Source organism: Gigantopelta aegis, chromosome 13 (assembly GCF_016097555.1).
Source record: "Gigantopelta aegis isolate Gae_Host chromosome 13, Gae_host_genome, whole genome shotgun sequence".
NCBI classification, from domain to species: Eukaryota; Metazoa; Mollusca; class Gastropoda; order Neomphalida; family Peltospiridae; genus Gigantopelta; species Gigantopelta aegis.
Window position 1 is genome coordinate 11,598,813 of NC_054711.1, and position 26,651 is coordinate 11,625,463.

At 35.8% G+C, this 26,651-nt stretch overlaps 2 protein-coding genes across 3 annotated transcripts in view; one reads left to right on the forward strand and one right to left on the reverse strand.

Moving 5' to 3' along the window:
• Positions 1 to 5,313: 5,313 nt before the first annotated feature.
• Positions 5,314 to 13,727, reverse strand: LOC121387409. The gene is made up of 4 exons (XM_041518513.1): positions 13,499 to 13,727; positions 9,208 to 9,359; positions 8,194 to 8,270; positions 5,314 to 6,191 (listed from the first exon to the last, which is right to left on the reverse strand). Exons 1-4 carry the CDS (start codon positions 13,584 to 13,586, stop codon positions 6,065 to 6,067), a joined length of 444 nt encoding a protein of 147 aa, XP_041374447.1. The 5' UTR covers positions 13,587 to 13,727; the 3' UTR covers positions 5,314 to 6,064.
• A 134-nt stretch (positions 13,728 to 13,861) lies between these two features.
• LOC121387568 (dynein heavy chain 7, axonemal-like) overlaps positions 13,862 to 26,651 on the forward strand; it is a 121,646-nt gene continuing 108,856 nt past the window's right edge. For both annotated transcript variants that reach the window (XM_041518723.1, XM_041518724.1), the window contains exons 1-8: positions 13,862 to 13,999; positions 16,299 to 16,488; positions 17,144 to 17,270; positions 18,343 to 18,442; positions 19,498 to 19,602; positions 21,944 to 22,022; positions 23,064 to 23,262; positions 25,322 to 25,441. In XM_041518723.1, coding sequence (XP_041374657.1) covers positions 13,985 to 13,999; positions 16,299 to 16,488; positions 17,144 to 17,270; positions 18,343 to 18,442; positions 19,498 to 19,602; positions 21,944 to 22,022; positions 23,064 to 23,262; positions 25,322 to 25,441 — 935 coding nt within the window. In that variant the 5' untranslated portion in view covers positions 13,862 to 13,984. The remainder of the gene's footprint in view (positions 14,000 to 16,298; positions 16,489 to 17,143; positions 17,271 to 18,342; positions 18,443 to 19,497; positions 19,603 to 21,943; positions 22,023 to 23,063; positions 23,263 to 25,321; positions 25,442 to 26,651) is intronic.

The window sequence follows — 26,651 nt, forward strand, 5'->3', positions numbered from 1 at the left end:
GGCATTAAAGATTGGGTCCAAAAGTTCAATCCTGTAGCCAAAGCACCTCAGGCGAGAGATCTACTGACGAAGTAAGTTCCCGCACCCTAGCTAATCGTGTTAGTCACGCTGATTGGCCAGGGTGGCGGGAACACAGAGGACGTTCGATCCTACGTCCCGAGCCATTGCAAGCATCCCAGGCAAGTTCTTTAGAAACTGAACCAAACTACACTAATTAAAATTTTCTTTAAAATACCATTCTAGGGACCTACTAACTCGAGTGTCCTCTTAAAGGAAGGGACAATTAAGGCATTTGGCCTGGTATGCATATTCAACGATATATAATGCACATTATTGCTTAATATCAACAAGTATAATCGTATAGTTAATTAATAAAACGGTTAAATGTGACGGCTATTATATATAACGGGCGCAGCCATTTTGTACCATCTCGCCATTTTGTACCATCTCAGTGAGTACGCCCTCTGGCGAGCTGGTGGTTACGTAATACTTAACGCGTAACGTCAGGAATGAGCCTTAGAACCAGAGAAACACAATCTACCTGGTTTTTGCGGGATGATAAATAGTCGTACATTGCAATGTTCTGTAATAATACACATCCCATGAAGCCAGCAATAAGAATATCCAGCACTATATATATTATTTTTCAAAACAAAATAAAATACCATTGTCAAAATGGCTACACAACAAGTCGAAATAATTAACAATGTTTTGTCCATGCATTAACTTATGTACTGAAATGATACACGGAGTGTTTTCTTAGTTAATTGGTATATGCTGTTAGTTGCTTCTACCTGTGATTCCTGATTGGCAGGTGTGTATTTGATTGGTAACCAGACGAGCCAATTAATGACGCTGTCTAGACACAAAAATACATACCGGTATTGTGGAATATTACCTGTCGCCCTTAAAATGGTAATGGACATGGTTTATTATTGTAAATAGTTCTGTAAAACTATTGATTAAGTAGACTTTTCCATCTAAAACCACAGAACTGACCAATTACGTAGTCCCAAAGAAAAGAAAATTATCACTTGAGTATCGTGGGTTGTCGTTTTTGCTCCAACGTAGCATATCAATAGGCCTAATAGTGTACATTTTTTCTTTGGATTATTTAACAGAGAAAAATACTATAACCCCAGTTTGTTCCGTTAATGCAACTTGAAATATATTTAGTTAAATAGTTTATTATCATTTAATCTGTTTTACAAGTCAGGTTGATCAAAGAGAAGCGCCTTGTCGAAAATTACTGCTTTTGTTTACACTGTACATACAGGAGATGGTCAGGAGCTGACGTCACTTCGCCCCAAGCTATCCCACCGGATGTCACAAAAACGAAACAAAATGGCTGCCCCCATTTAGCAGGAATAATCATGTTTTTTTATTAACTAAAATTACACATTTTTTTATTTGCTAAAGTATCAGTATGTGTTGGTGGTCCGGATATGCATCTTTCCAACACATAAGGCTCTTGTTTGAGTTGACCCTACCTTTAAAGGCACATACCCTAGTTTCAGCCCGTAAAAATGGACACCAAGTTTAGTTAATCTACAAACCTGCAACACAATTTAGATATGATTATAACAGAGAGAAGCTAAAGTCTGTGATGTTTAAAGCAGGGAAAATACCATCAAAAATAACGATCTTGTTTCATTAACCATTACTTCTTAGACGAATCTGCGTTTTTAAAAACTAAGGTATGTCGCTTTAACTGTGGTCTATAATTTGAAAAAAAAGTTTGTTTGAAACATATTTTATTGCATATAATATACAAAAGGATTGGGCACAAGTTATCCAATTTACGAGGCCCTCTCATATATATATATGACCGCCGCCTTCAGCAATTATGTTTATTTACCAATCATGTCTGGCTAGAAACAATGAAACACCTAACATAATACATCATTTGTTTAGTTTCTCGAGACTCAATAGAGTGACCATCCATACAGATTACACTATGTACAGCCAATGGGAAGTCGTTTACTGTTCAGTGAGGATGCTGAGAACCAATCGAATTACACCACCAGTAACTGCGTGTCACGGAAGTGTCTGTTTGTTTTTCAATTACGATCAGAGAATTACAGTTGAACTTTACTTTGACGGAAAATAAACCAAAACTACAGACATCCCCATATAAACACATTTAATTTATAATTTTTAAGATGATTGAAAAAGTAAAGACATAACCAGGGACAAAAAATAAACCCCAAAAAGTCTTCACGACGATCATCTTGTGACCGTTATAGCAGGTTCAACCTGTGATTTTGGGTGGAAAATAGTGACCGCTGGCCGTTAAGGACAGGTGACCGTTATGTACAGGTCAAACAAGGAAGGAAATGCATTGGGGGATTTATAGTTGCCGTTATAGGCAGGTGACCTTTATCTACAGGTGACCGTTAGACCAGGTTCGACTGTGTGTGTGTGTGTGTGTGTATATATATATATATATATATATATATATATATATATATATATATATATATATATATATACCAGTTAGAGGACGCTCGAGCTAGGGACCTACAAGACATGGCGGTAGGTGGTTTTAATATGGAAGTATAACATGTATTTGTGTAGAGAAGAAATAATATTGAATGCTTGTCAACTCACCCTCGCCAGAACCTCCATCCATTGTATCTGGGAGTTAACTGTTACCGACATTCAGTGCCACCTTATTTTTCGGTATTTTATACTGACAACTATTCTAGTAGTAAATTAAATCTGGACTAAAATACCACAAATTCCCCAATTTCTTTCCATCAACGTTCACATAAACATAGTCGTTGAAAATTATCAAATCAAATTTACAGACTGAGTCATCACCCGATATTTACCGATGTAAATGGTCTAAATGGACCGAGTCGCCTTACCCCCCCCCCCCCCCCTCCAATCTGTAATATCTGCAATGTCGGGTCTGAAAATCTTAAGAAGATGGTTTCCTTTGCATGTCCTTGTGCAAGACATTATATTTACATAACCCATTTTTTTTTCATTAAATTTAGACCATCATTTATATGGTTACGATAGGTTAAGTAAAAAGTTAAAGTATGTTTTGTTTAACGACACCACTAGAGCACATTGGTTTATTAAGCATCGGTTATTGGATGTCAAACATTTTGACAGCCTTAGAGGACACCCGCTACATTTTTCCATTAGAAGCAAGGGATCCTTTATTAAAGTTTGTTTAACGATACCACTAAAGCACATCAATTTATTTATACTCTTCAAAAAAAGTAAGGGAACCTGAAATATTGTTAATATCAACGTTTTGACCACAGACATCCTAGTAAATAACGTTTGGGTCTGTTTATCAACACACCGAAACACATTCCATAGTTTGCACATGCATCATGCAGTTGCCCTGTACACGTGCATGGGGCGTCATTCTCGATTTTGACAACTTCTAGGAAGGTCCATTAATCACTGTTGAACATTATTTTTGTCAATCTTTTTTATTCTGTTGATATAGTTGTTATTGTTTTGTTTTTAGTCATTATTATTGTTTGAATTTGTGATTTACGGATAAAAAACCCGTCAACGTTTAAATTTCACTTCTGACCCCAATCGTCTTTTAAGATCTTTGGTCGTCATAAAACCTACTGTAATACTGAACTACCAGTTGCAATGTTTGCCCAATTAATTCACTATTATCATATAACCATTCCCCACAGCTAATATACCATACAATTTTGGCAATTGTAAATTCTTATTAGAACTCCCATACCTTTTTTTAAAGATTATATATGCACCATCCAACAGGCAGGATAGCTCATAACACAATCATTGATATACCAGTCATGGTGCACTGGCTGGAACGAGAAATAGCCCACCAACGTGAATTGATCCCAAACCTACTGTGTATCAAGCAAGTGCTTTACCACTGGGCTACGTCCCACTCAAGGTTAAGTAGAAATGAAATGGGTGCGAGTGCTTTATCACTGGGTTAAGTAGAAATGAAATGGGTGCGAGTGCTTTATCACTGGGTTAAGTAGAAATGAAATATGTGTGAGTGCTTTATCACTGGGTTAAGTAGAAATGAAATGGGTGCGAGTGCTTTCACTGGGTTAAGTAGAAATGAAATGGGTGCGAGTGCTTTATCACTGGGTTAAGTAGAAATGAATTGGTGCGAGTGCTTTATCACTGGGTTAAGTAGAAATGAAATGGGTGCGAGTGCTTTATCACTGGGTTAAGTAGAAATGAAATGGGTGCGAGTGCTTTATCACTGGGTTAAGTAGAAATGAAATGGGTGAGTGCTTTATCACTGGGTTAAGTAGAAATGAATTGGTGCGAGTGCTTTATCACTGGGTTAAGTAGAAATGAAATGGGTGCGAGTGCTTTATCACTGGGTTAAGTAGAAATGAAATGGGTTACCCGAGTGTTTTTGCGTAACCCAGTCATGGTTTGTGCCAATTTTCAATTCTTAAAAGGCCTGGATGTAAACCAAAATCTAATCAGAATAAAGAGGCCTGGATGTAAACCAGGATCTAATCAGAATAAAAGTTAGTACTAGAGCACATTAATTCATTAACCATCAGCTAATCTCAAACATTTGATAATTTTGACATACATGTATAGTGTTAGAAAAAAAACCTGCTACATTTTCCCATTAATAGCTAGGGATCTTTTATTAAAGTTTAGTTTGTTTAGCACATTTATTTATTGATTTTAATTAATGGCTATTGGATGTCAAACATTTGGTAACTGACATATAGTCTGAGAGGAAACCTGCATCATTTTTCCATTAGTAGCAAGAGATGTTTTATATGCACTTTCCCACAGACAGGACAGCACATATTGGCTTGTATGAAGTCATCATGTGACAAGTGGGATAAAACGAACAGCTTTCATTGAAGCAGAATAACAAAACGTATACCAGATTACAAATGTTTTAATGCACATCAAACTTTGTTCAAACACATAATTTAATGTTCATATATCACATGGTAAGTGACAACACAAGTTACCAGTTGTCAATGTTTGAACTAATATTTGCTTTACTCAAACAAACCTAGAAGAGATATTGTCTCCCATCTTCTTTCCACCTTCTTTTAAATAACCATCAGTGATGCACATTTGTTCAATAATCATAAAAAACATATGGTAGTCACAATCACATTCTTGATTAAAAACATGTCCAAAACATTACTTCTATTATACGAAAGAATGTTTTCGGACAACACAGCACAAATGGAAGGAAGGAAGGAAGGAAATGTTTTATTTAACAATGCACTCAACACATTTTATTTACGGTTATATGGCATCAGACATATGGTTAAGGACCACACAGATATTGAGGGCGGAAACCCGCTGTCGCCACTTCATGGGCTACTCTTTTTGATTAGCAGCAAGGGATCTTTTATATGCACCATCCCACAGCTTTTGTTACATCAGTTGTGGAGCACTGACTGGAAAGAGAAATAACCAATTATATGAAAGAATGCTTTTGAACTCAGCACAAAAGGGTGAGGATTCAAGATTTTTCAATAGAAGGGCCCAAAACCTGTTGTTGTTTTAGAAAATAGAATTTAAAGGTCCTTGACATGTGGACAGGATAAGTTTGCATTTTTTGTGTATTCTGATATATACTGTTTGACCACAAATAGGGGAGTGGGAGACCACCTGAATAGATCTGTGCTTTACTATCAGCCCTTGTCCTTATCTTATCTTATCTTATCCGACTTATTTTCGTGCTTATATTCAATTAAAGTTCAAGCATGCTATCCTGGGCACACACCTCAGCTATCTGTCCAGTACAGTGGGTTAAATGTTAGTGGTAGCCCTTGTCCGTCAAACTTGAATCAGTAGTTTGCATATAGTAATTTATTACCCAGCAGGCATTCCACAGGCATTGAAATATTTTGATAACGAACAGTATGTGGTATCCCATGTATTGGTTACTACATTACAGTGTCTCCAGATAACCACTTAATATTCAAGTACACTGTCCTGTTAACCACTTTAAGGTTCAGGTACACTGTCCTGAACTATCCAAGCCAGTTGGATGGAGACACAGGAGATCTGTGTATTGAAACTGTTTGCACATCTATAACATCCTCAATTCTTATCAAGACAGACCAGGTTCTAGTTCATCTGAATTATTGTCTGTCTGCTCATCATTGTTTTTGCGGACGTAAAACGTCCATCTTTGCTCAGGCCGGTTAAACTCTAGATCCAGTCGATCAATCTCCCACCTGGAAAGGAAGTACAAAAAATGCAGCACCAACTGATCGATAACAAAGCACCAACTGATCGATAACAAAGCACCAACTGATCGATAACAAAGCACCAACTGATCGATAACACAATCAGTTAAAAACTATATTAACTTTGGAATTTCATCATAGATAATCAGTTATAATCGGTTTGCATCAACAAATCGACTTTTGATTACACAATCGGTTAGAACTATATTAGCATTAGAATTTCATTATCAATCATCGGTTATATGGGGTGTGCAGTGGTGGTGGGGGGGGGGGGGGATGTGTGCAAGGAAACCAATTCCTCTACTGCATCTCCCTCAAGAAATATGAAAAAAATTCTGTTAAAAGTGCCCATTTGCACAGGCTGAAGATCAAAATATTATTGGTTTCATAATTTGATTCAAGCTTGGTTACCCCCTGCCTATAACATCCTGACTATGCCAATGGGGCGGGCAAGGCCGCTAGCGGTGCCTGCATAAATCTTCTTCTTACAGCTATCTAACATGTGGTTATTTTGACCTTTGGTCCAAATAATGAACCCACTGTGGTCCAAATAATGAACCAGCTGTGGTCCAAATAATGAACCAGTTGTGGTCCAAATAATGAACCAGCTGTGGTACAAATAATGAACCCACTGTTGCCACACAGCCTACTCCCACTAAACAGTTAAAGTTTGTTTTGTTTAGCAACACCACTAGAGCACATTGATTATGAAGCGTTTGGCTATTGGATGTCAAACATTTGGTAATTTTGACATGTAGTCTTAAAGACCCCCTACATTTTTCCATTAGGAGCAAGGGATCTTTTATATGCACCACCCCACAGACATGATAGTACATACCATGGCCTTTGATACGGTATACTAGTCATGGTGCACTGGCTGGAACAAAAAATAGCCCAATTGGTCCACTGACGGGGATTGATCCTAAACCGACCACGCATCAGGCGGATGCTTTAACACTGGGCTATATCCCACCACCTACTAAACAGATGCAAGGGATCTTTTATATCCGTTATCAGGAGCGTTGTCAGGAATTTTAACATGGGTGGGGGTGGTTCTAGAATATGGCAAGCAAATGTTTTTATGGGGGGGGGGGGGGGTCTAGTCATGCTCCCTCAGAAAATATATTGGAAATTGTTGTTTTATAAGCAGGGGTTTGATGGGTGTGTGTGTATGTGTGTGTGTGTGTGTCTTGATACTCAAAATCCACTCCCTGCATATGTATGCTCATCTTCATAAATCAAGGCTAATATTCGTTCCTCGTATTCAGCCTTGATACATGTAGTCAAGATTACTGATATCCACTACTAGCGCCCTCTATTGGAAGAAAATTTGTAACACCGATTATGTCCCTTACACGATGACATCGCTGACCAATCACAGCATCGGTAACATGTGACAATCTTGAAAGCAATATCAAAAATTAACTGCCGGACGCTGACGCTGCAATCTTTGTTTACAATAACAAGGGAATCTATAAGGAGCGTTGCGATTCGTTGCAATCAGATCTCATCGCATCCAATGAAATTTAAGCATTTTGTGGCACAATTTCTTGACGACATGTATCAAGGCTGAATACGAGGAACGAATATTAGCCTTGATTTATGAAGATGATGTATGCTTGGCTTTCCACAGTGAGGTCATTTTAGTAAAAATAATGTTATAATCGGACTCACCCAACCCAGCCAAGTTATATAGAGGATAACTAGTTAATGACGTCAGATATCTGCTTTATTCTGTGAAGGTAAGAATGGGACCTGAACAGGATAAAGCAGATATCCGACATCATTAGCTAGTTATTATCTTTATCCTGCAGACCATAAAAATTATGGGAGAAATCTATTATTTCAGCCACATTGTACGATGACCCAGAGGTCAAATGATAAGATTTTGTAATGTTGGCTATGCTAGTAGCAGGATATGACTTTGCTTTATCCGTCATCATATTCTGTCAATAGTTGCAGGATAAAAAATAACACATACTATACTTACGCTGTTGATAAATCTTTGCGAGTTGCATTCAGATGTAACACACCCTTGCCCTTAGGTCCCTTCACAGGAATAGACATCTGAAAAAAGAAGAAAAGAAATTAATGAAATTAAATATTAATCCAAGCTTACAATCTAGAAATATAATTTTAAATTCCTGCCAAAATACTGTAACAATAATAGTCATGGTAATAATTATAATAATAATGGTAACACTGTTAAGCTACTCTATCCTCCTTCCCAAATAATATTAAATTTTACTAGCTAATAATAAAAATAGTACTGATCTTCAATATAAAACAATTAATAAATGAAAATATATTACTTATATGAAAAACTACTGTGACATTGTGTTAAAAACTACATATTATTATTAATTGCCTTTCAACTGCAGGAGGGGGCAGGAGGTAAACTTTGTTTTGTTTAACGGCACCACTAGAGTACATTGATTAATTATTCTTCGGCTATTGCCTGTCAAACATTTTGTAATTTTCACATACATGTAATCTTCAGAGAAACCCACTCCATTGTTTTCCATTAGCAGCAAAGTATAGATCTTTTGTATGCACTTTCCCAGACAGGGCAGCACATATCATGACCTTATATATAGCAGTCATGGGGCATTGGTCGAGATGTGGGAGCGGGATGTAGCTGAGTGATAAAGTGCTCGCATGATTCGTGGTCATTCTAGGATCGATCCCTGTCGGTGGGCCCATTGAGCTAGTTCTCGTCCCATCCAGTACACCATGACTGGTATAACAAAGGCCATGGTATGTGCTATCTTGTCTGTGGGATGGTGCATGTAAAAGATCCCTTGCTGCTAATGGAAAATGTAGCGGATTTCCTTTCTTAAGACTATTACATGTCAGAATTACCAAATGTCTGACATCCAATAGCCGATAAATAATAAATCAAAGTGCTCCAGTGGTGTAGTTAATAAAAAAACCTTTAAATTTTTTTTTTTATAAACCCACGTTAAATATTGTAATTGACTTTATTGTTGAATGGGTACTGTACCTTAGCATTGTAGCCATCGACACAGTTGCTATTGGTGTCACCAAGATCTATATTTTTAGTCGTGATTGGCTGACCAAACTGCTCCACCGCTGGTCCATACCTGCGTAACATCTGTGTGGCCTTCTTATAGTACTCAGCATCACGAAAGCCACCTTCAAGTGAAAACCAACATTAACACTTGCACTCGAAAGCTAGGCGACATTTGGACTGTTATGATCGCTCTCTCAGCCAGAGACAACTCTACAGAGAAAACGGGTGGGATGTAGCCCAGTGGTACAGTGCTCGCTCAATGCGCGGTCGGTCTAGGATAGATCCCCGTCAGTGGGCCCATTGGACTATTTCTCGCTCCAGCCTGTGCGCCATGACTGGTATATCAAAGGCAATGGTATGTGCTATCCTGTCTATGGGATGAGGCATATAAAAGATCCCTTGCTGCTAATCGAAAAGAGTAGCCCATGAAGTGGCGACAGAGGGTTTCCTCCCTCAATATCTGGGTGGTCCTTAACCATATGTCCGACATCATATAACCGTAAATAAAATGTGTTGAGTGCGTCGTTAAATAAAACATTTTCTATTTCCTATAGCAAAAACATGGAATGGCTTTCTACCACCGGGTAGGCAAAGATTCCAGCTCTCAGCTCGATGACAGTCACTGTTTGGACCCTTGTTTTAGCTTCATACACAATAAATAAAACATATGATATCCAACGGTAATTTTTTGTTATGATATATTTGACAAAAGGTACTTTTTATTTCTTTCATCTTTTAAAACTTAAAATTAATACTTTGTCCAGAATTATGAAAAATAAAAAGATACCGACCTGTAAACAGCATTGTCTGCTCATTATAGAAATTTGACAGGGGTCAAGGTTAGTAGACCAGTTGTTATTTTAATGTGGCGAATCACTGTAATAATACAGCTAATTTTGAATTTGAATGATGTCAGTAATCCAATGACGTCACTTTGCATCTCCTTACAATAACCATAAACTGGGTACATGATGCTTTGGTTTTAAGAATGCTGTAAAAATTGCTATCCAAATTGTTTTGTTTGAACATTGCTAATGCACCTGAATGTGTTTGAAAAGATATTGTGATTAAAAAATTGTACCTTTTACGAAATATGGATTCCAAGTGAAATTACGGTAAAATATGCCATATTTATTATGCACGAAGCCAAAACAAGGGTGCGAAAAGTGACTGTCGTCGACTTGAATACAACAATAACCCTATGTTTGACTATAAATACCATTACACTGACCATTTCTGAATTCGCCTACAGATAACAAATATTTCACATACAGTGAAAGTCCTCTAAACCGGACACCCTTGGGACCAAGTAAAAAGTCCTGTTTTAAGAGGTATCCAGTTTAGAGAGGTTTTCTTATGTACAGATATTTAAAAAGGGACCATAAAAAATTTCTGGTTTTAAAGGAATTCCGGTTTTGAGAGGTTTTACTGTATTAAAGGCATACTGTCACAGATTTAAGGACCTTATTTCTCTAAAAAATGGATAATAGTTAACTAAAAATTACATTAATTGATGGAAACCAAATCTAGCTATTGCATCACCTTAACTGAACTATGATGGAGTGAAATCCATGTCAACCCTCTCGGCAATTTTATTTTTTGAATTATAGACCATTGCCATAATTCAATTATTTTTTACAAAATATCATTAATAAATGGAGCATGGTAGTTATGAAGATGGTTGAATGAAGTATATTTAGGGACAAATCAAATTATTTTTGTTCAGGTATTACTTTGTTAGACCATTAAATAGGTCAGTGGTCTGTGACAAAATGCCTTTAATCACTAATACACACACTACAGGAAGAAACCTGTTAGCACCTACGTATTTAACCAGAACATTATTGAAAGGGGGTGCTGTCGGGTTTCTTTCTGTAGTGTGTGTATTAATGACTAATATGTGAAATATTTGTTATCTGCAAACTCCAAAATGATAAATGTAATGGTATTTAGTGTCAAACATAGGGATATTGTTGTATTGGAGCATTAATCTTTGCCTACGTACATGGTGGTAGTCAGCAATTCCATTTCATTATACAGAGTTTTCTCCATCTCTAGCCATGCAAGACAGGTGTATTCCATGACATCAGCCCATGCGGAATAAATCGGTCTTGCATGACCACGTGACTTCTACTGTTTGAGCTGATATTAACATTGGGTGACGTCACGTAAACAGCAAAATAAAGCAAGAAATGCTTTTTATGTTTCATAAAAACAAGGAAACCTGCTGTCATAATGAAATTATACTAACATTTTCTGTTTATACTTTTAGTATAAACCATTTTTGGGTACGATCTTTTCAATGGTTATAATTATTTTATTGTAAGATAAAAAATTAAAAATGTTGTTTTTTCACGTTTTCCCCAAATGCTTGTTTTTCAGGTTACCGGGAGTTTACCACATAGAGGAAAAGTCAGTGTTTCGTTCTCGACAAAAGTTTCAACAAACGGTAGTTTCGTTTCCGAATGTAAACCAGGCAATGCATTCCAGACTTCCACGTTTCATTTTCTTGTAAGGAATTGCATCGATGTGCAATTGCAAGCAATTATAGTCATTTTGCATTTAAGCAGCATCCACTTGATAAATTTACTTCCAGATTTCGTTAGTCGTACCGATAACAGGAATTCAATTCTAACTTTCATATAGTTGTGGTAACCTATATGTTACCAGGCTATATTTTGTGGTAACTTGTAAATGGGTTACCAGACAATGCTTATTTCGATGCCTGCATTATGTATGCACGAGGGACAGGGCTATTCAATCCTCGGGTACATAATATGATATGTACGTGTAATAATAATGTTATCAAGCCTCGTCCCTGACAACATATTATGTACCTTTGGGTGGAATAATCCTGTCCCACATGGACACATATGAAGGATTCTTTTAATCTCTGATGGCAGAGAGCGACCATAACCGTCCAAATGACTCTAGTTCTCAAACGGCAGAGTACTCAGGGTACACTTACACAAGATACAATGTTCAGCTGATGTTTCAAAGTTAAATGAGGCATGACAAGTTTAATATATGTATTAAAAATATATATATTAAATTGAAACTTCAAATATGTTTCTGTCCATTTGTGTTAAACTTAACCTTTAGACTACTGGATTAATTTTTAACAAAAACCACGTTGAGTGGGTACAAGTTTATAATTTTTACTCACATATATTCACTTAAATGTTTCATAAATACATGAAATAAAGTTCATATATGAATCGGTAAGTATTATTTTCGTGTCTTTTTTTGTAATTTTTATTATTTTAGATCGGCTAATGGTGATTAAAATTAGGCAAAAAATCGAAAAAGTTGCGTTTACTTACGGGCATTTGTGGCCAGCTGTCCAGTATTTATGTCCATTATTCCCGATAACAGTGGTTTTCTGACCAGAAATTTTTTTTAAACCCGAACTACGATTCATATTGCAATATTTGGTAATTTTCGTTGTTGGTAAAAATATAAAATTTATTATCAAATTAGCTTGTTACAATCAGCTATCGATCCCTGAAAATTACCGCGACGTGCCGCCATTTTTGTCAAGCGAAAATACTTGCCGAAAACCCTTTTTGAACTCAAAATTTCAAGATGTGGTTGAAAAATTTTTGAAAAAAAATCTTTTTTCTTTAATTATATTTCCGTTTCCGGTGAGTGTCGTGTGCAAAACGGCGGGAAATATGAATTGGGGAATGCACTGTATACAGTGTACAGTATATCGACTGACGTGACGTCGGGCGAGATATCTCGCCTGCAGTAGTCAGAAGGTTAAAGACTCTTAATATTTTTAGCATCTGAAGTTAGCAATTTTGTTGAAAATTATTTATACTGATGTTTAAATATAATTGAAGACGCAGAATTAATATACATGTACTAATGAAAACACCACACATGAGGCTAAGTGACAGCATAAATATTGGGCGAGTTTTCAGAATGTTATGGTGATAAATCCTGGTTGCCCATGACAGCGTATATCTATTGTCCGATTTATCACAAAAATTAACCAGTGGAAAAAAGGCTTATATGAAAGTTGTATTAGAATCAATAATACACACACAAGAAGCAAAAAAACCTATTTAACTGGAACATTATTGAATATTTGTATTGAAATTTTTTGAATAGATGATCCGATTCCATTTCATATGTGACATGCCATTTTACGCTTTCAGTTCACTATGCTCACTTTAATATCTAGAAATCCCATACAAACATGGTGACTAGTGAACAGGTGAATAACTGGATTAAATTAATATATTATATAACAAACCTTGTATTTTTTGATGAAAATATGCTGCAGATCCTATTGCAAACATACCTCCATAAATAGCAACTAAACGTAACGTTCGTAATGGCATATTTTGGGTGAAATACTACAACTTTAGCTTACATATGACTGAAATTTAAAAAAAAAAAAAAAAAAAAAAAAAAAACACTACATGCATGATTAAAACTATTATTATCAATGACAATATCAGAAACTTCACAAGGACAACACGTTCCCGGAAGTCATCTGATTCGTTATTGATCGTTACTTTTCGTACATTACGACAAGGTTCGTCAGTGTCCGTTATCTGAAACGGAAATACTCGATGGTAAATCTCTTAGCAACGGTAAACTAGTAGCCATTTTCTACGACCAGTGGAAGGCAAAACACTAGGATATTTTAAAATACATTTTTGAACATTAGATTTATATCTCACTGGTTTTCTTTGATAATGATCAAATAGTAATCGCGATCAATCCCAGTTTGAAGATGGCTGACGCTAAGGTAATTTGCCTATATTTTGTTAATGAAATAACTGTCATAAATTTACTGACAGCAGTTGCTGTCAACATGAAAACACAAAAAAGTTGGATTCATATGCAATAGCCTCAAGGTTAAATGGACAAGTACATATTAACTTATGGATGAGAAGATTTATCACTTTTATAAACAATACTAAAATTTATAACCTATATAATAGCACAAGTTGCAAGTTTTAAAAAAGATTACATTTAATAAACGTCACTATTTAATATTTTAAATGGTTTATCAGACTTGTCAAAGAATAATTTTTATATATATAAAAAAAATGTTTGTTGACAATATCTATCTTTAGACATTAGTGTTAGAATATGCCAGCAACTTGGGATGGGGGGGGGGGGGGAATTCATATATTAGTTTTTTGTTTAAAAAACCCCACAAAAACTTTTTTTTTGGGGGGGAAGGGGGTAGTCTTTCCCGACCATTCTCATTTCTAACGCTTAAATGTTAGATGCATTTCCAGGGCTTGAACTTAAGAATTTGTCTCCCATGGCAATTTTTAAAAGAATTGCCATGGGTGAAACAAACCACTGATAGCAATTTTGAGCCTGCCTATGGAATTTGCAGAACATAAATATGAAGGAACGGTTATTTTGCTTTATGTAGACATTTCAAGTGAAAATGTCAAATATTGACAGATTATGTACACCTGGTGTATATATTTTGCTATTGTTGAGGTGGTTTACCGACGACATAAAAGTGCCATCAGTAATGCTCTCTACCTACGGCAATTTATATCTCAACGATGGCAATTTCCGTTGTTAAGTTCGAGCCCTGCATTTCTTGGGGTAGGTTTTGCTTCATAAATATTAAGCTTCCAATTTAACACCATATCTAGTAATCTTAACGAGTATATCTATCGGAGTAACCACCTTTCAGTTTTATTGCATGTCGTCAACCTATTACATGTGAATTGTTAAATATTTAATTCGATAAACTGACTGACCTGTTAGTTCAGTACTGTCAGCAGCTCATTTCTATGTTTTTTACTGTGTTGTAATGCTCTAAATATATTTTTGTAAGTTTTATCTATTATATGAATTTATATATTAAAGTAATACAAATATCCCATTCCAACCAATGGTCCATATTTTCTCTATATAGAATGCTACGGTCTTACTATGCAGATGCTTTCTGCCAATAAAATCCTGTTAAATTGCCAAATTTCAAATGAAGATTGCAAATAGAATGGGTTCTCATTGGCAATAACAACATATACTAAATAGTACATGACATATGCATTTATTTTTACTCCAAAATTGAAAACATTTATGTTTCTTTTTTCTTTTTTAACTATATGACCCCAATCTGTCTATTCAGGTGGTGCATCAAAATCCAGTCCGAGGACTTGCCACTGAAAAATATAAATTGTTCTAATTCTAACTCAGTTAGGTACAAGTGAATATGTGAACTACAATACGTGTCACAATTACAAACTATTATGGATTGGTTGTTTGACCTCTCACCTGGAACTGTACTGAGTCCTTTAAACAAATGACTGATGGATACAATTTATATATAAATGAAAGCAACTTGGATTAATTTTTAAGCTACAAGTTGAAAAATAAATGATATCTAGCAAACACAGTTATATTTTTCTGTTTCATACACATCCTAAAATTTTTAATAATTTAATAAAATGCAATTTAATTTAATACAATTCTTGCACAGTTACCATGTGCAGGGTTTAATTTTAGATCTCACTAATTTGAACTTTTGTCTTTTTATATAGCAGGAAGGTCATTTTAGTGCAGTACTGTCATAAAAACAGCTGCTGGAGATTTGTCAATATTCAGAAATGTAGTTATTTTAATGTAATTAAACATAACATTTCAGTGGTTTTAAGGTGAACTATTTTAAAATCAGCTCGTTTGTACTTAATTTGGGCATTTGTATTTTAGGCACAATGTTTATTGACGCCGATGCAATCTAAAGCCCTCCATGCGTGTTAATGATTTAAAAATTATTTTATTATTTAGTACCTGTCGGTCTTCGCCATGAGCAAAATCAAGGTGAGCTGAAGATCACAATGCCAGACAAGCAGTCACATGTATGAAGTTTCATAGAAAATTCATTATCATTTTTTAGTTCAGCTCTCCTAAAACTTTTCAGGCAATTGTGGAGAGGAGTGGGAGTGATTACTCACCTTTCCTGACTAAGACTGTTGGGGATGGTTGTTTATTTTTTTATTTTTTTTATTTTAATTGAAATACATTAGCGTTTAGCTCAACGTTAAGATTTCATTGTTTTGTTTTTGTTACAGTTGACTCCTCGTCGGGGTCAGCATGGACACAGCAAGGGCAAGGGGACAGATGACCCCGTCCGATTTCTTCCTGTACTTCCGTCCAAACGGATGAAGCCGACATGGTCGACAAACCCACCTTCCTTCATACTCACGGGTCAAGTGGAGGAGGAGGAAAAACCCATTGATTTGGTGGGGGAGCTGACCGCAAGTAAGTTTCAAAGGGACTGTCCTCAGTTTTAAGCCTAATTAGCAAGACTTCTATTTGTCCTCCCCCAACATAATAAACCCACCCTGCTTTTTCTTGTATTTGAAAACAAGGTCTTACCTTAATAAGTTTTAAATATAAAGCACTATATGGATAAATACATTTGGAATGACCTTTGGCCAGATTATTTCAAATTTCATTTGGCTGTTGGAAGAAATCATAAATTTTTATGTATTAAAATGGAATGTTTTCTTTTTTGTTTGGAAACAGACTATATAGTATATATGTGAAATAATGCATACAAATATTTGTTTTGGCATATTACACCTGAATTGCCCTAGACAAAATATAGAGTTCCAAATTAAAATGTATAATTTTTATGTACAGTTTGAATTAAAAACAAACAATTTTTACACTTTATGACCTCTTTGACTTTTTGACTAAATAGAATATTAAACTACCATTTCATATCATATTTATGTCCCTTGTGAAATAATTTTCATTGTCACTTGCTAAAGCTCGTGACAATTGATAATTATTTCAATCGAAAAATAAACATGATATAAAATGGAAGCTTATTCAGTATTAAAAGTTAATATTTAATAAATATGAACTGGTCAATTAGATACTTTGAACCTCATTATTTGTTTAACTACAGGAGATTCAAGAAAGAGAAAACAGCCGACTCGGTTGAAGCCAATTGAAACACAACAGAACCTGGACCAGTTTAAACAGCCCAAGAAAGACAGAGAAAACTTCCGAAAAGCTCTCGTAGATATTATAATGTGAGCCTTTTAATAAGCCATCTTTACAAAAAAAAAAAAACTACTTTTGTGTATAATTCAACCTACAGTTTATTTAATTTTAAGTAACAGTGTTTTTAAAAATGCTTCGGCAGGGCTTCTAGATTATGGTAGCCCCACTCCCATGGCTAGTGATATTTAATGTTGGGTTAGTAAATAACTACTATTGCCATGCCTGACGGTTAGTGAAAACAAATTGTCAAATATTTCAGTTAAGTTTATTTTGTAAATATGAATATTCTGCCCCACCCCAATCCCCCACTGTTAGTGTTTTTAAGCTCTATCTCACTCTTTAGGTGACGTATCCAATTATTACTATTATTTAGTAACATTATATTGACTTAAAGTAAAGTAGGGCTAGTGAATTTTTAATTGTGGCTAGTAAATTTAAAAAACCACTAATCCCATGGCAAGTGGATTTTATAAAAATTATAGAAGCCCTGATTATGGGGTAAAATAGGTTAGAGTACAAGTTAGAGTACTGTGGATCAAAAAGTCTCGACTAATCTAACATGCGTGAAAAAACATTGTTATCATGTTACTGGAATTAAAAAAAATCTATTTTATGTGGTTTATAACCAAAAGGATCAGGCAGGAACCAGTGGTTTTAATGAGGTATGGCTGTAGAATGCTAACATTGCCAATGATTTGACTGAAGATATCAATCTGTCTAAAATGAAGTGAAAATGGAAATGTAATTATCTTTTTTCACCCACACTTATTTCATCTGTTCCAATGTTCTTTTCTTGAAATAACTCAATTGTTGAGTTAGATACCATATTTTGCAGGCTAACAGAGGGTAGTGTATTATAACTGACATGTGACTGGATATTATTTCAGTGACTTTTCAAATATGAAAAGTCACTTGGACTTAACTGCATTGGGTTTCTTCCAACATTTGGAGAATAATTATAGTTAGTATAAAGATAATATTAAGATCAAAGTTGACTCACACTGAATATTATACAATTGTTAAACTGGTCAATCAGCCTTATTTCGATCATGACACGAGAACATTTTGTTCAAACATTTTTGCTGCTGGTATGTTTTTCAGGCAAGAAGAAAGTCTTCCAAAAAGTAGCATGTCTGCGACGGGTGAATTACCTGCCATGTCCAGACCTGGGTCACCAACAGCTGCTGAGAAAGATATACTGGTATGTTGTTTTAAATTCACAGGAAGGCCACAGACCATGTGTATAATTGACACACGTAGCTTGTTGTTTAATCGGCAGCATTTTCAGGGTGAACAAGTCATGGAACTTATAGAAAGTCTGAAATCATAGAAAATCATGGAAATTGCTGCTGTCACTTTCCAGAACTCAAAATCATTTTAATTTATAGTTGGATCATGGAAAGTAATGCATATTGATTGATTGGTAATAATGTTTGGCCTGTAATGAAGAAAAATCTAGAACAAATTGATTGTTTGTGTAATAAACATGATATTAACTGGTGATTGGTGAACAAACAGATACTGCTATTACATTCACAATGGAATTGACACTAGGTTTTTATATCAACAGAGATACTACATGTACTATTACATTCACAATGGAATTGACACTGGGTTTTTATATGAACAGAGATACTACATGTACTATTACATTCACAATGGAATTGACACTGGGTTTTTATATCAACAGAGATACTACTATTACATTCACAATGGAATTGACACTGGGTTTTTTTTTATATATCAACAGAGATACTACTGTTACATTCACAATGGAATTGACACTGGGTTTTTATATCAACAGAGATACTACTGTTACATTCACAATGGGATTGACACTGAGTTTTTATATCAACAGAGATACTACTATTACATTCACAATGGAATTGACACTGGGTTTTTATATATCAACAGAGATACTACTGTTACATTCACAATGGAATTGACACTGGGTTTTTATATCAACAGAGATACTACTGTTACATTCACAATGGGATTGACACTGGGTTTTTTTTATATATCAACAGAAATACTACTATTACATTCACAATGGGATTGACACTGGGTTTTTTTATATATCAACAGAGATACTACTATTACATTCACAATTGGATTGACACTGGGTTTTTATATCAACAGAGATACTACTGTTATATTCACAATGGAATTGACGACAATTTTTTATATATCAACAGAGATACTACTGTTACATTCACAATGGAATTGACACTGTTTTTTTTTTTTTTATATCAACAGAGATACTACTATTACATTCACAATGGAATTGACACTGAGCATGTTGCTCCTATGGAGGATTCTTGGCTGGAAAATGTTCTTGGAAAAGTACCACGGACACTTAAGGTAAACTACTTTTATTTTAGGATTTTTTTTTTTTTTTTTTTCTCTGAGTTACATCAGATATGGATCTAAGAACTGAATGTATCTGATGTTTGTATAGCAATATTTTAAAGGTGCAGTACCTAGTTGTAAAATTGATGTCTTACTATCACTTTTTTAGTGGAACAGTAACCTGGGCCTTGAAGGTAGAATGTGACAACTGGTATTGATTTATTGTGAATCTCAAGAGATAGTTCATAATGCCAAGCAGGGCTAAAAATTCGCCAGGATTTGCGCAAACATAAAACATCTGAATCTATTTGGATTCGCGTGAAATATTTCCACAAATTTATTAAATTGAATAATCAGTCAGTAAAACGTTAAAGAATTAAAACAAATAAAATAAAATTAAAATAGTCTGGTTATCACGCTTCAGTTTAAACTGGCTTCAAAAGCGTAGTATACATTCGAATCCGTGCATGTTCTAAACATAGAGGTTTATCGAGAATAGTCTGACCTAGAGCCAAGCGGTGGTTGGTCCATTTCTATGAACCAAATTGCCAACGAAGAGAACTGAAAGGAACAACAGACAGTAGTGTGCCAAATTTAGTAATACATCAAACATTTCTATTTTAGTTCGCTAATATTATGTTCCTAACCTTGAATTACCTGCTCTTTTTAATCAATAAATATTTTTGTCGGTAGAGGAAATGTACTTCAGTAATATCCATACAAAAATTGAACCAATGCGCAAAATACATCGGCAATAGTATCCCATGTGCTGTTCACGAATAATCAATCTTTGAAAAGTAACCTGGGCTGCGTTCAGCCAGACCGAGCGGAAAAACGTCCACTAGACTAGTTTATACGCTTCACAGTAAACCAAATGTCCACGTTGGGAACCAATCAATTAGTTCGCAAACATTAGCCAGATGTTTGCTGACTGTAAAAAAAATGAAACCAACAACTAAATAAACATTTTTGTTTGTTTGGGTTTTTTTTTTTTGTTGTTGTTTTTTTTGCTTTAAACTTGGGTACACTGTTACTGACAAATTGGTTATTCTTTCCAGTAAATAGTAAGGGTTGTTTTATATACACTAATCCATATACAGTTAGTAGCATATGACACACAATTCTATATACTAACACTGTTGATAAAGTTCTCTGAAAATGTTTAGAATTGGATGATTCCCGTGGACTGCTTTTATGGGAATCCACATGGATTCTCGTGAAAAAGGCTGAATTTTTAGTCCTGCCAAGAGGTGTGGTACAGTAATTTCAAATTTCTGATAGAGAATTGTCTAATTTGTACTGAAATTAAAAAAAAAACTGTGAAAAAGTTAAAAAGATTAATTCATCCAGAAATAAATGGAAGTGCAGAAATATATATCTATTCCAAGCTAGTCTTGGGAACACGGAATGAGATATCTTCCAAGCCAAAAATAGAAAGAAAAATAATATATTTGTGTAGCAACACGTCAGTACATGTTGAATGTACTACAGCTGTTTGGTGTCTAACAAATGGTTACATCGACATTTGGTCGATAGAAAAAAAGAAAGAAAAGAAACCCACTGCCACCACATAGACTACTTCTAATGATAAAGCTGCAAGAGAGTCCCTATTCAACAGACAGGACTACATACCTACCATGGCATTTGGTGTACTAGTTGTGGGGCCCTGGTTGAAACGAAGAAACTAAACTTTGAGTCCATTGAGGTTGATTGATCCTGTAACCCATCAGATCCCGGGCATGTACACTACCACTGATGTTCATCCCACCCACAAGCTAAACATAGGTACATTATTGGCTCCCTCCACTTGATGGAATTTGAACTAGGGACTCTTGTATGAGAATTCAGGGGTGGGACATAGCCCAGTGGTACAGTGCTCGCTTGATGCGCGGTCGGTGTGATATCGATCCCCGTCGGTGACCCTATTGCGCTATTTCTCGTTCCAGCCAGTGCGCCGCGACTGGTATATCAAAGGCCGTGGTATTCTGTCTGTGGGATGGTGCATATAAAAGATCCCTTGCTGCTAATTGAAAAGAGTAGTGCATGAAGTGGCGACAGCGGGCTTCCTCTCTTACTATCTGTATGGTCCTTAACCATATGTCTGACACCATATAACCGTAAATAAAACATTTCCTTCCTTCTGTATGAGAATCCAGTTCTCTGTCAGCTGTGATAATGTAGAGAAAATTCCCACCAGTTGCTGCCAGTAGAAGACTGAAATAATTTGCAATGGTGAAGACTCTTTTAAGTATCATTAATTGCATTTTAGAAACTTAGTATATACTCATCCTCCCACATTCCATGATGGAGGAGTAACTCTGTTTTAAAAACACCTGTTTGTTTTATTTTCCAGTCTGGTCACACAGCCACTATTGAGAACCTGTCGGATGAAATGCGCGAGGACTACCTCTTGAGTGTGAAAAAGGCAATCGGTAAAGATTAACTTTCTGTCTGTAATAATACTTCTCCCGACCGCAAACTGTATTGTGCTGAATTGAGTCCACATATCAGAAGAAGTTGTATTTTTTATATTGGTCTTTGTCAGTGTAATAGTAATAATACACAGGGGTAGAAACAAACACTTGCCCGCTTTGCCCTAGGTAAGTAGAAATTCCTGAAGATGGGTACAGTTTTAATGATGACAGGTCAGTTAGATATATTCCAGTGTGATTATTATGCAGTTGTGGCAGTATAAAGTTATATAGTTGTTGTTTTTCAGAATCAGTCACAAATATTGCAATCACATGGTTCCAAACAATAATGGGGGTGTAATTTGTGTATGGGGCCTAGGAACATTTCTAGGCTACTAGTCCCTCAGGCCAATGGAAATATGTCTTCATTTCTAAGCCTTATACACCTACTGATTGAATGTGTGCATATTGCGAGCAGAGGAATCGGTGAGAATTTTTTAATCAGTCATCGGTTGTAATCAGTTTGCACCAAACAGTCAAGTTTCAGTTACATAATCAGGGTTCCTGCCAGAAGGTAAAATGGGTCCCCAGAAGGGACTGATATATGTTAACTACAAAAATTTGTATTAGGACTGTGCACCTCTTGTCGTGTTCACCAGGATAGACTTTGACAGACGTTGCTATTCTTAAAATCATACTCAATCATTGGAATATCTAGTTGAGACCTCTTTGTTATATATAAACAGGGTTTAAACTGTTACTCGCCAAATCGCCAAATGCGAATTAAAGTTCAATTTGGCAAATCTGTTTCATTTTTAATTCACCAAAAAGCTAATTCGAACATCATCTATTGTTTATAAATGTACCACCATTTTTACTGTTTTGCTAAATGAAACTTGAATTTGGCAGCAGATTTCCGTATCAAATTCGCCAAATTGCTAATATTTTATAAACCCTCTGTTAAGTTCCTTTTTTCTCAAATTACTAAAATCGGATAAGCATTAGTTTGAACCTCTTCATTATATAAAATTCCTGTTTTTAACATCAATAATTTTCTTTCAGTTGACTTTGTTCTCAAAGATCCGAGGGAGAAAGATGATGACAAGAAAGAAAAGCTTCCTCCTCACAGAGAAGAGCTCGAGATTGTGCCGAAGCCGTGGCACAAGTCGTTTGTTACGGCGCTCGAACTGATTGCGCAGAACCTGCACGTGACCAATCCATGCATGTTACAGGTCCTTGATCTGTGGCATGTGTCGTACGGGTATGTATTGTACAGTAAAATATCAGATCTCGTGAGTGGAGTGATTTATTAACTATTAATAGCTTAGATTTCAGATTATACGGGGAGCTGTTTCAGGTATTTCAATACCGAGCATTGATAGTTTATCCTTTCGCAGTACTATTTCTTTTAAGGGAAGCCAAAAATGACTCTCCCTAAAGTTGTCTCCATCGATAGCAATAAGCAGAAATTTTCAATAGACCATTGGACAAATACATCTAGAAATCTACTTGTTAGCCAATATTTTCACTTGTCCAGTTAAAATGGTCTGTTTTGTTCAAGTACTAAGATGATGTTTGTGATTGTTCAAAATGAAATGACATTGAACATATTTAAAGTCTGAACCAAATTGTTAACAACTACAATAAATTACTCTCCTACCTTTAATTACTGTTACATTTTGCCCAAAATTTGTCCAGACACAAGTTGTGAAAAAAACATTACAGTGATAAAGATTCCACATATGAGACTGTAACGATGTCGCCAGTATCGACTTCGCTGAGATAGCATAGGGCAAAATACATGCAGTTTTCTGCCTTCTGCCATTTTGGGGTTTTTTTATGGAATACTCTTCAGAAAGGGTGCACGCCTCCAAAGTATGTGACATAATTAATATATCAATGATCTCTAGTGGTATAATTTAAAAAAAAAAAAAAAAAAATGTAATATGACGTCATCACGTTTGCCTTTATATCATAACATGTTATGACATTGTTAGATTAAGTCATATTCTTTCACCCATCTTGGAGAATATTCCATAAAAAGTCAAAATGGCAGCCGGCACAAAGTTACATGCTTTTTGCCCTATGCGATCTCAGCGAAGTTGATATAGGTGACTTGGTTATCATCTAGTATGTGGAATCTGTGTCATTGTAATGTTTTTTTCAAGATTTCTGTCTGGACAAAATGTGGCTAATATCTAACAAAAAATAAAGGTAGGAGAGCAATTTTTCGTAGTTGTTAACATTTTGGTTTGGACTTTAGTTGTCCACTGGACAACCACTAAGGTATATTTTGCTTGTCCTAGCAGATTTTCACGTGTCAGGACGAATGGACAAGTGCCTATTTTGAATGTTGGTCTCGGTAAAAGGATGTGGAGCAATAGCCGTAGCTCCCCACAAACTGTGAGGTCTGACATACATATGTACAGACAATAACCGGTTAATATAATGTTACAAGTCCTATATCTTTAGCATGTGGGTATGTATTGTACTGTGATACATATAAACAATAACAGGTTAATGATATCAGATACATCCTTTGAAGATAAGAATACTACAAAACTTTGTGAGGCCTGCCTTGTTTATCACTTTGCTTTAATCAGTTAACCCCATTATTTTTGCCTTTACCATAGTTTGACACCCAATAGCCGATGTATTTTTCGTGCTGGGGTGTCGTTAAACATCTGTTCTATTCTAATCAGTTAACATGGTCTATCTGTATGGACAACAGTTGCAAGGTAATTGGGTATATATTGCAAACTCATAGGTCTCACTACACAGATGTCATCTGCCATTGAAACCCATGTTAAATTGCCCAACGTCAAATGAAGATTGCCATTAGAATGGGTTCACGTTTGCACTAACATACACCATTGCGGACATATATTATATAAGCATTTATTTTCACTCCAAAATTGAGAACATTTCCTTCTCAGTTTTTTGCTGTAGGACTGCATCTGGCTGTAGTACCAGTCCGAACAGGTGGTTCATTAACCGATATACTCTGGTTGTCTCTTGCGCTATACATCCATGTCCCAAAAGGTCAATGCACAATATTACAAATTAGCATGGGCAAAAAATACAGCCAGAAGGCTAACCATTAAACATACATATTGTTTTAATTCTTCACCATTTCCTAGAAGTGAATATGTGAACCATAAATTGTGTCACAATTAGGAACTATAGTGGACCATGATGAATGAACTCTCACCCGGAAGTGATTTGTATAGTGAGACCATAGCCAAGAGACTTTATAAAAAAAGAAAAATTAATTAGTTTTGTTGAATTTAAAATAAAGAACTATATTTATGTTTTTACAGACAGCTGAGAATGATTGATATCGAAGAATTCCACCACAAAACCGATTCCATGGAGCTTGGAGCTTTCCAGAATCTCTGCATGAAACACATTGATGCTGCCAAAAGGAGCTTGCTGCACAAGTGAGTTTTTCGTTGGAACCATTGTCTTTTCAAACTGCAGCCTGACCTCTTATTTCATGCCTTTCACCCTAGTTCTTCCGACGCCATATAAATGTAAATAAAATGTGTTGAGTGCATCCTTAAATAAAACATTTCCTTCCTTTCCATCACCCTGGTTCAGCGGATTGGTCTGAACATCCCAGCGGCCAGTGAAATGGTTCTAATTTCCCACAGTGTCCTGGCATCCTTCTTCCAGTCATGTGATTTACTTTTCTTTTGATTTTTGTTTGCTGTAAAAATCTGGCTAGGGATTTTCGAAGCTGTCTTAGTGCTACGAAAGCGTAAAACTATCGTAGGCTATGATATCACTACAGCACACGCCATAGCGACGTCATAGCTTATGATGGTTTTACGATTTCGTAGCTCTAAGATAGCTTTGGAAATATGGGCCCAAGAAATTTCCTATTTAGGTCCTGTTTTATTCAGACAAATAAAAAAATATATTATTGATGTTTAATGCAACGTTCTCCAACTACATAACCAGGTTGGTGTCCCACCATGCTGTTGTGATTTAACATCATTTGCCATGCCGAACATGATCCCGCCATGCCCACAAAATGTAGTATTTTCATTAAAATCTAAATAATTCTTATACACACATACACATACACAGTTTGTATGCCAGATGCAAGGAATTTACATCCACAAATATGCCATTTTAAAAATGTTCTAGGGGTGATCCTGCCCCCACCCCCACCCCCCACACACACCCTATGCCGGATGCAAGGAATTTACATCTACTAATATGCCATTTTAAAAATGTTCTAGGGGTGATACTGCCCCCCCCCCCCCCCCCACACACACACACACCCTATGCCAGATGCAAGGAATTTACATCCACAAATATGCCGTTTTAAAAATGTTCTAGGGGTGATCCTGCCCACACACTCCACACCACAACCCCCCACTGGCCTATATGCATGTGGCACTTACTTGTTTGACCTTTTAGCCATTGTGCCAATTTGATTTTGAAAGAGCTGGAGAACACTTTGATGTGTTTAGATCCTGTCTCATTGACATTGTTTCTATTTGGATCCAGAACAGTGTGCATTGTATTCTGTTGTGTATCAGAAATTAATCTTAACAGAAACTATACTGCTGATCACAGTGGTAACCACCCAAAGAATGAATGAATGAATGTTTAACAATACCACAGTACAAAAAAAAAATT

Excerpts from the sequence above, each read along its gene's own strand:
- LOC121387409 (XM_041518513.1), bottom strand. The coding sequence starts at position 13,586 with ATGCCATTACGAACGTTACGTTTAGTTGCTATTTATGGAGGTATGTTT. Across the intron at positions 8,271-9,207 it reads TCGATGGCTACAATGCTAAG|ATGTCTATTCCTGTGAAGGG; the intron begins GTACAGTACCCA and ends TTCTTTTTTCAG. Across the intron at positions 6,192-8,193 it reads CGCAAAGATTTATCAACAGC|GTGGGAGATTGATCGACTGG; the intron begins GTAAGTATAGTA and ends CTTCCTTTCCAG.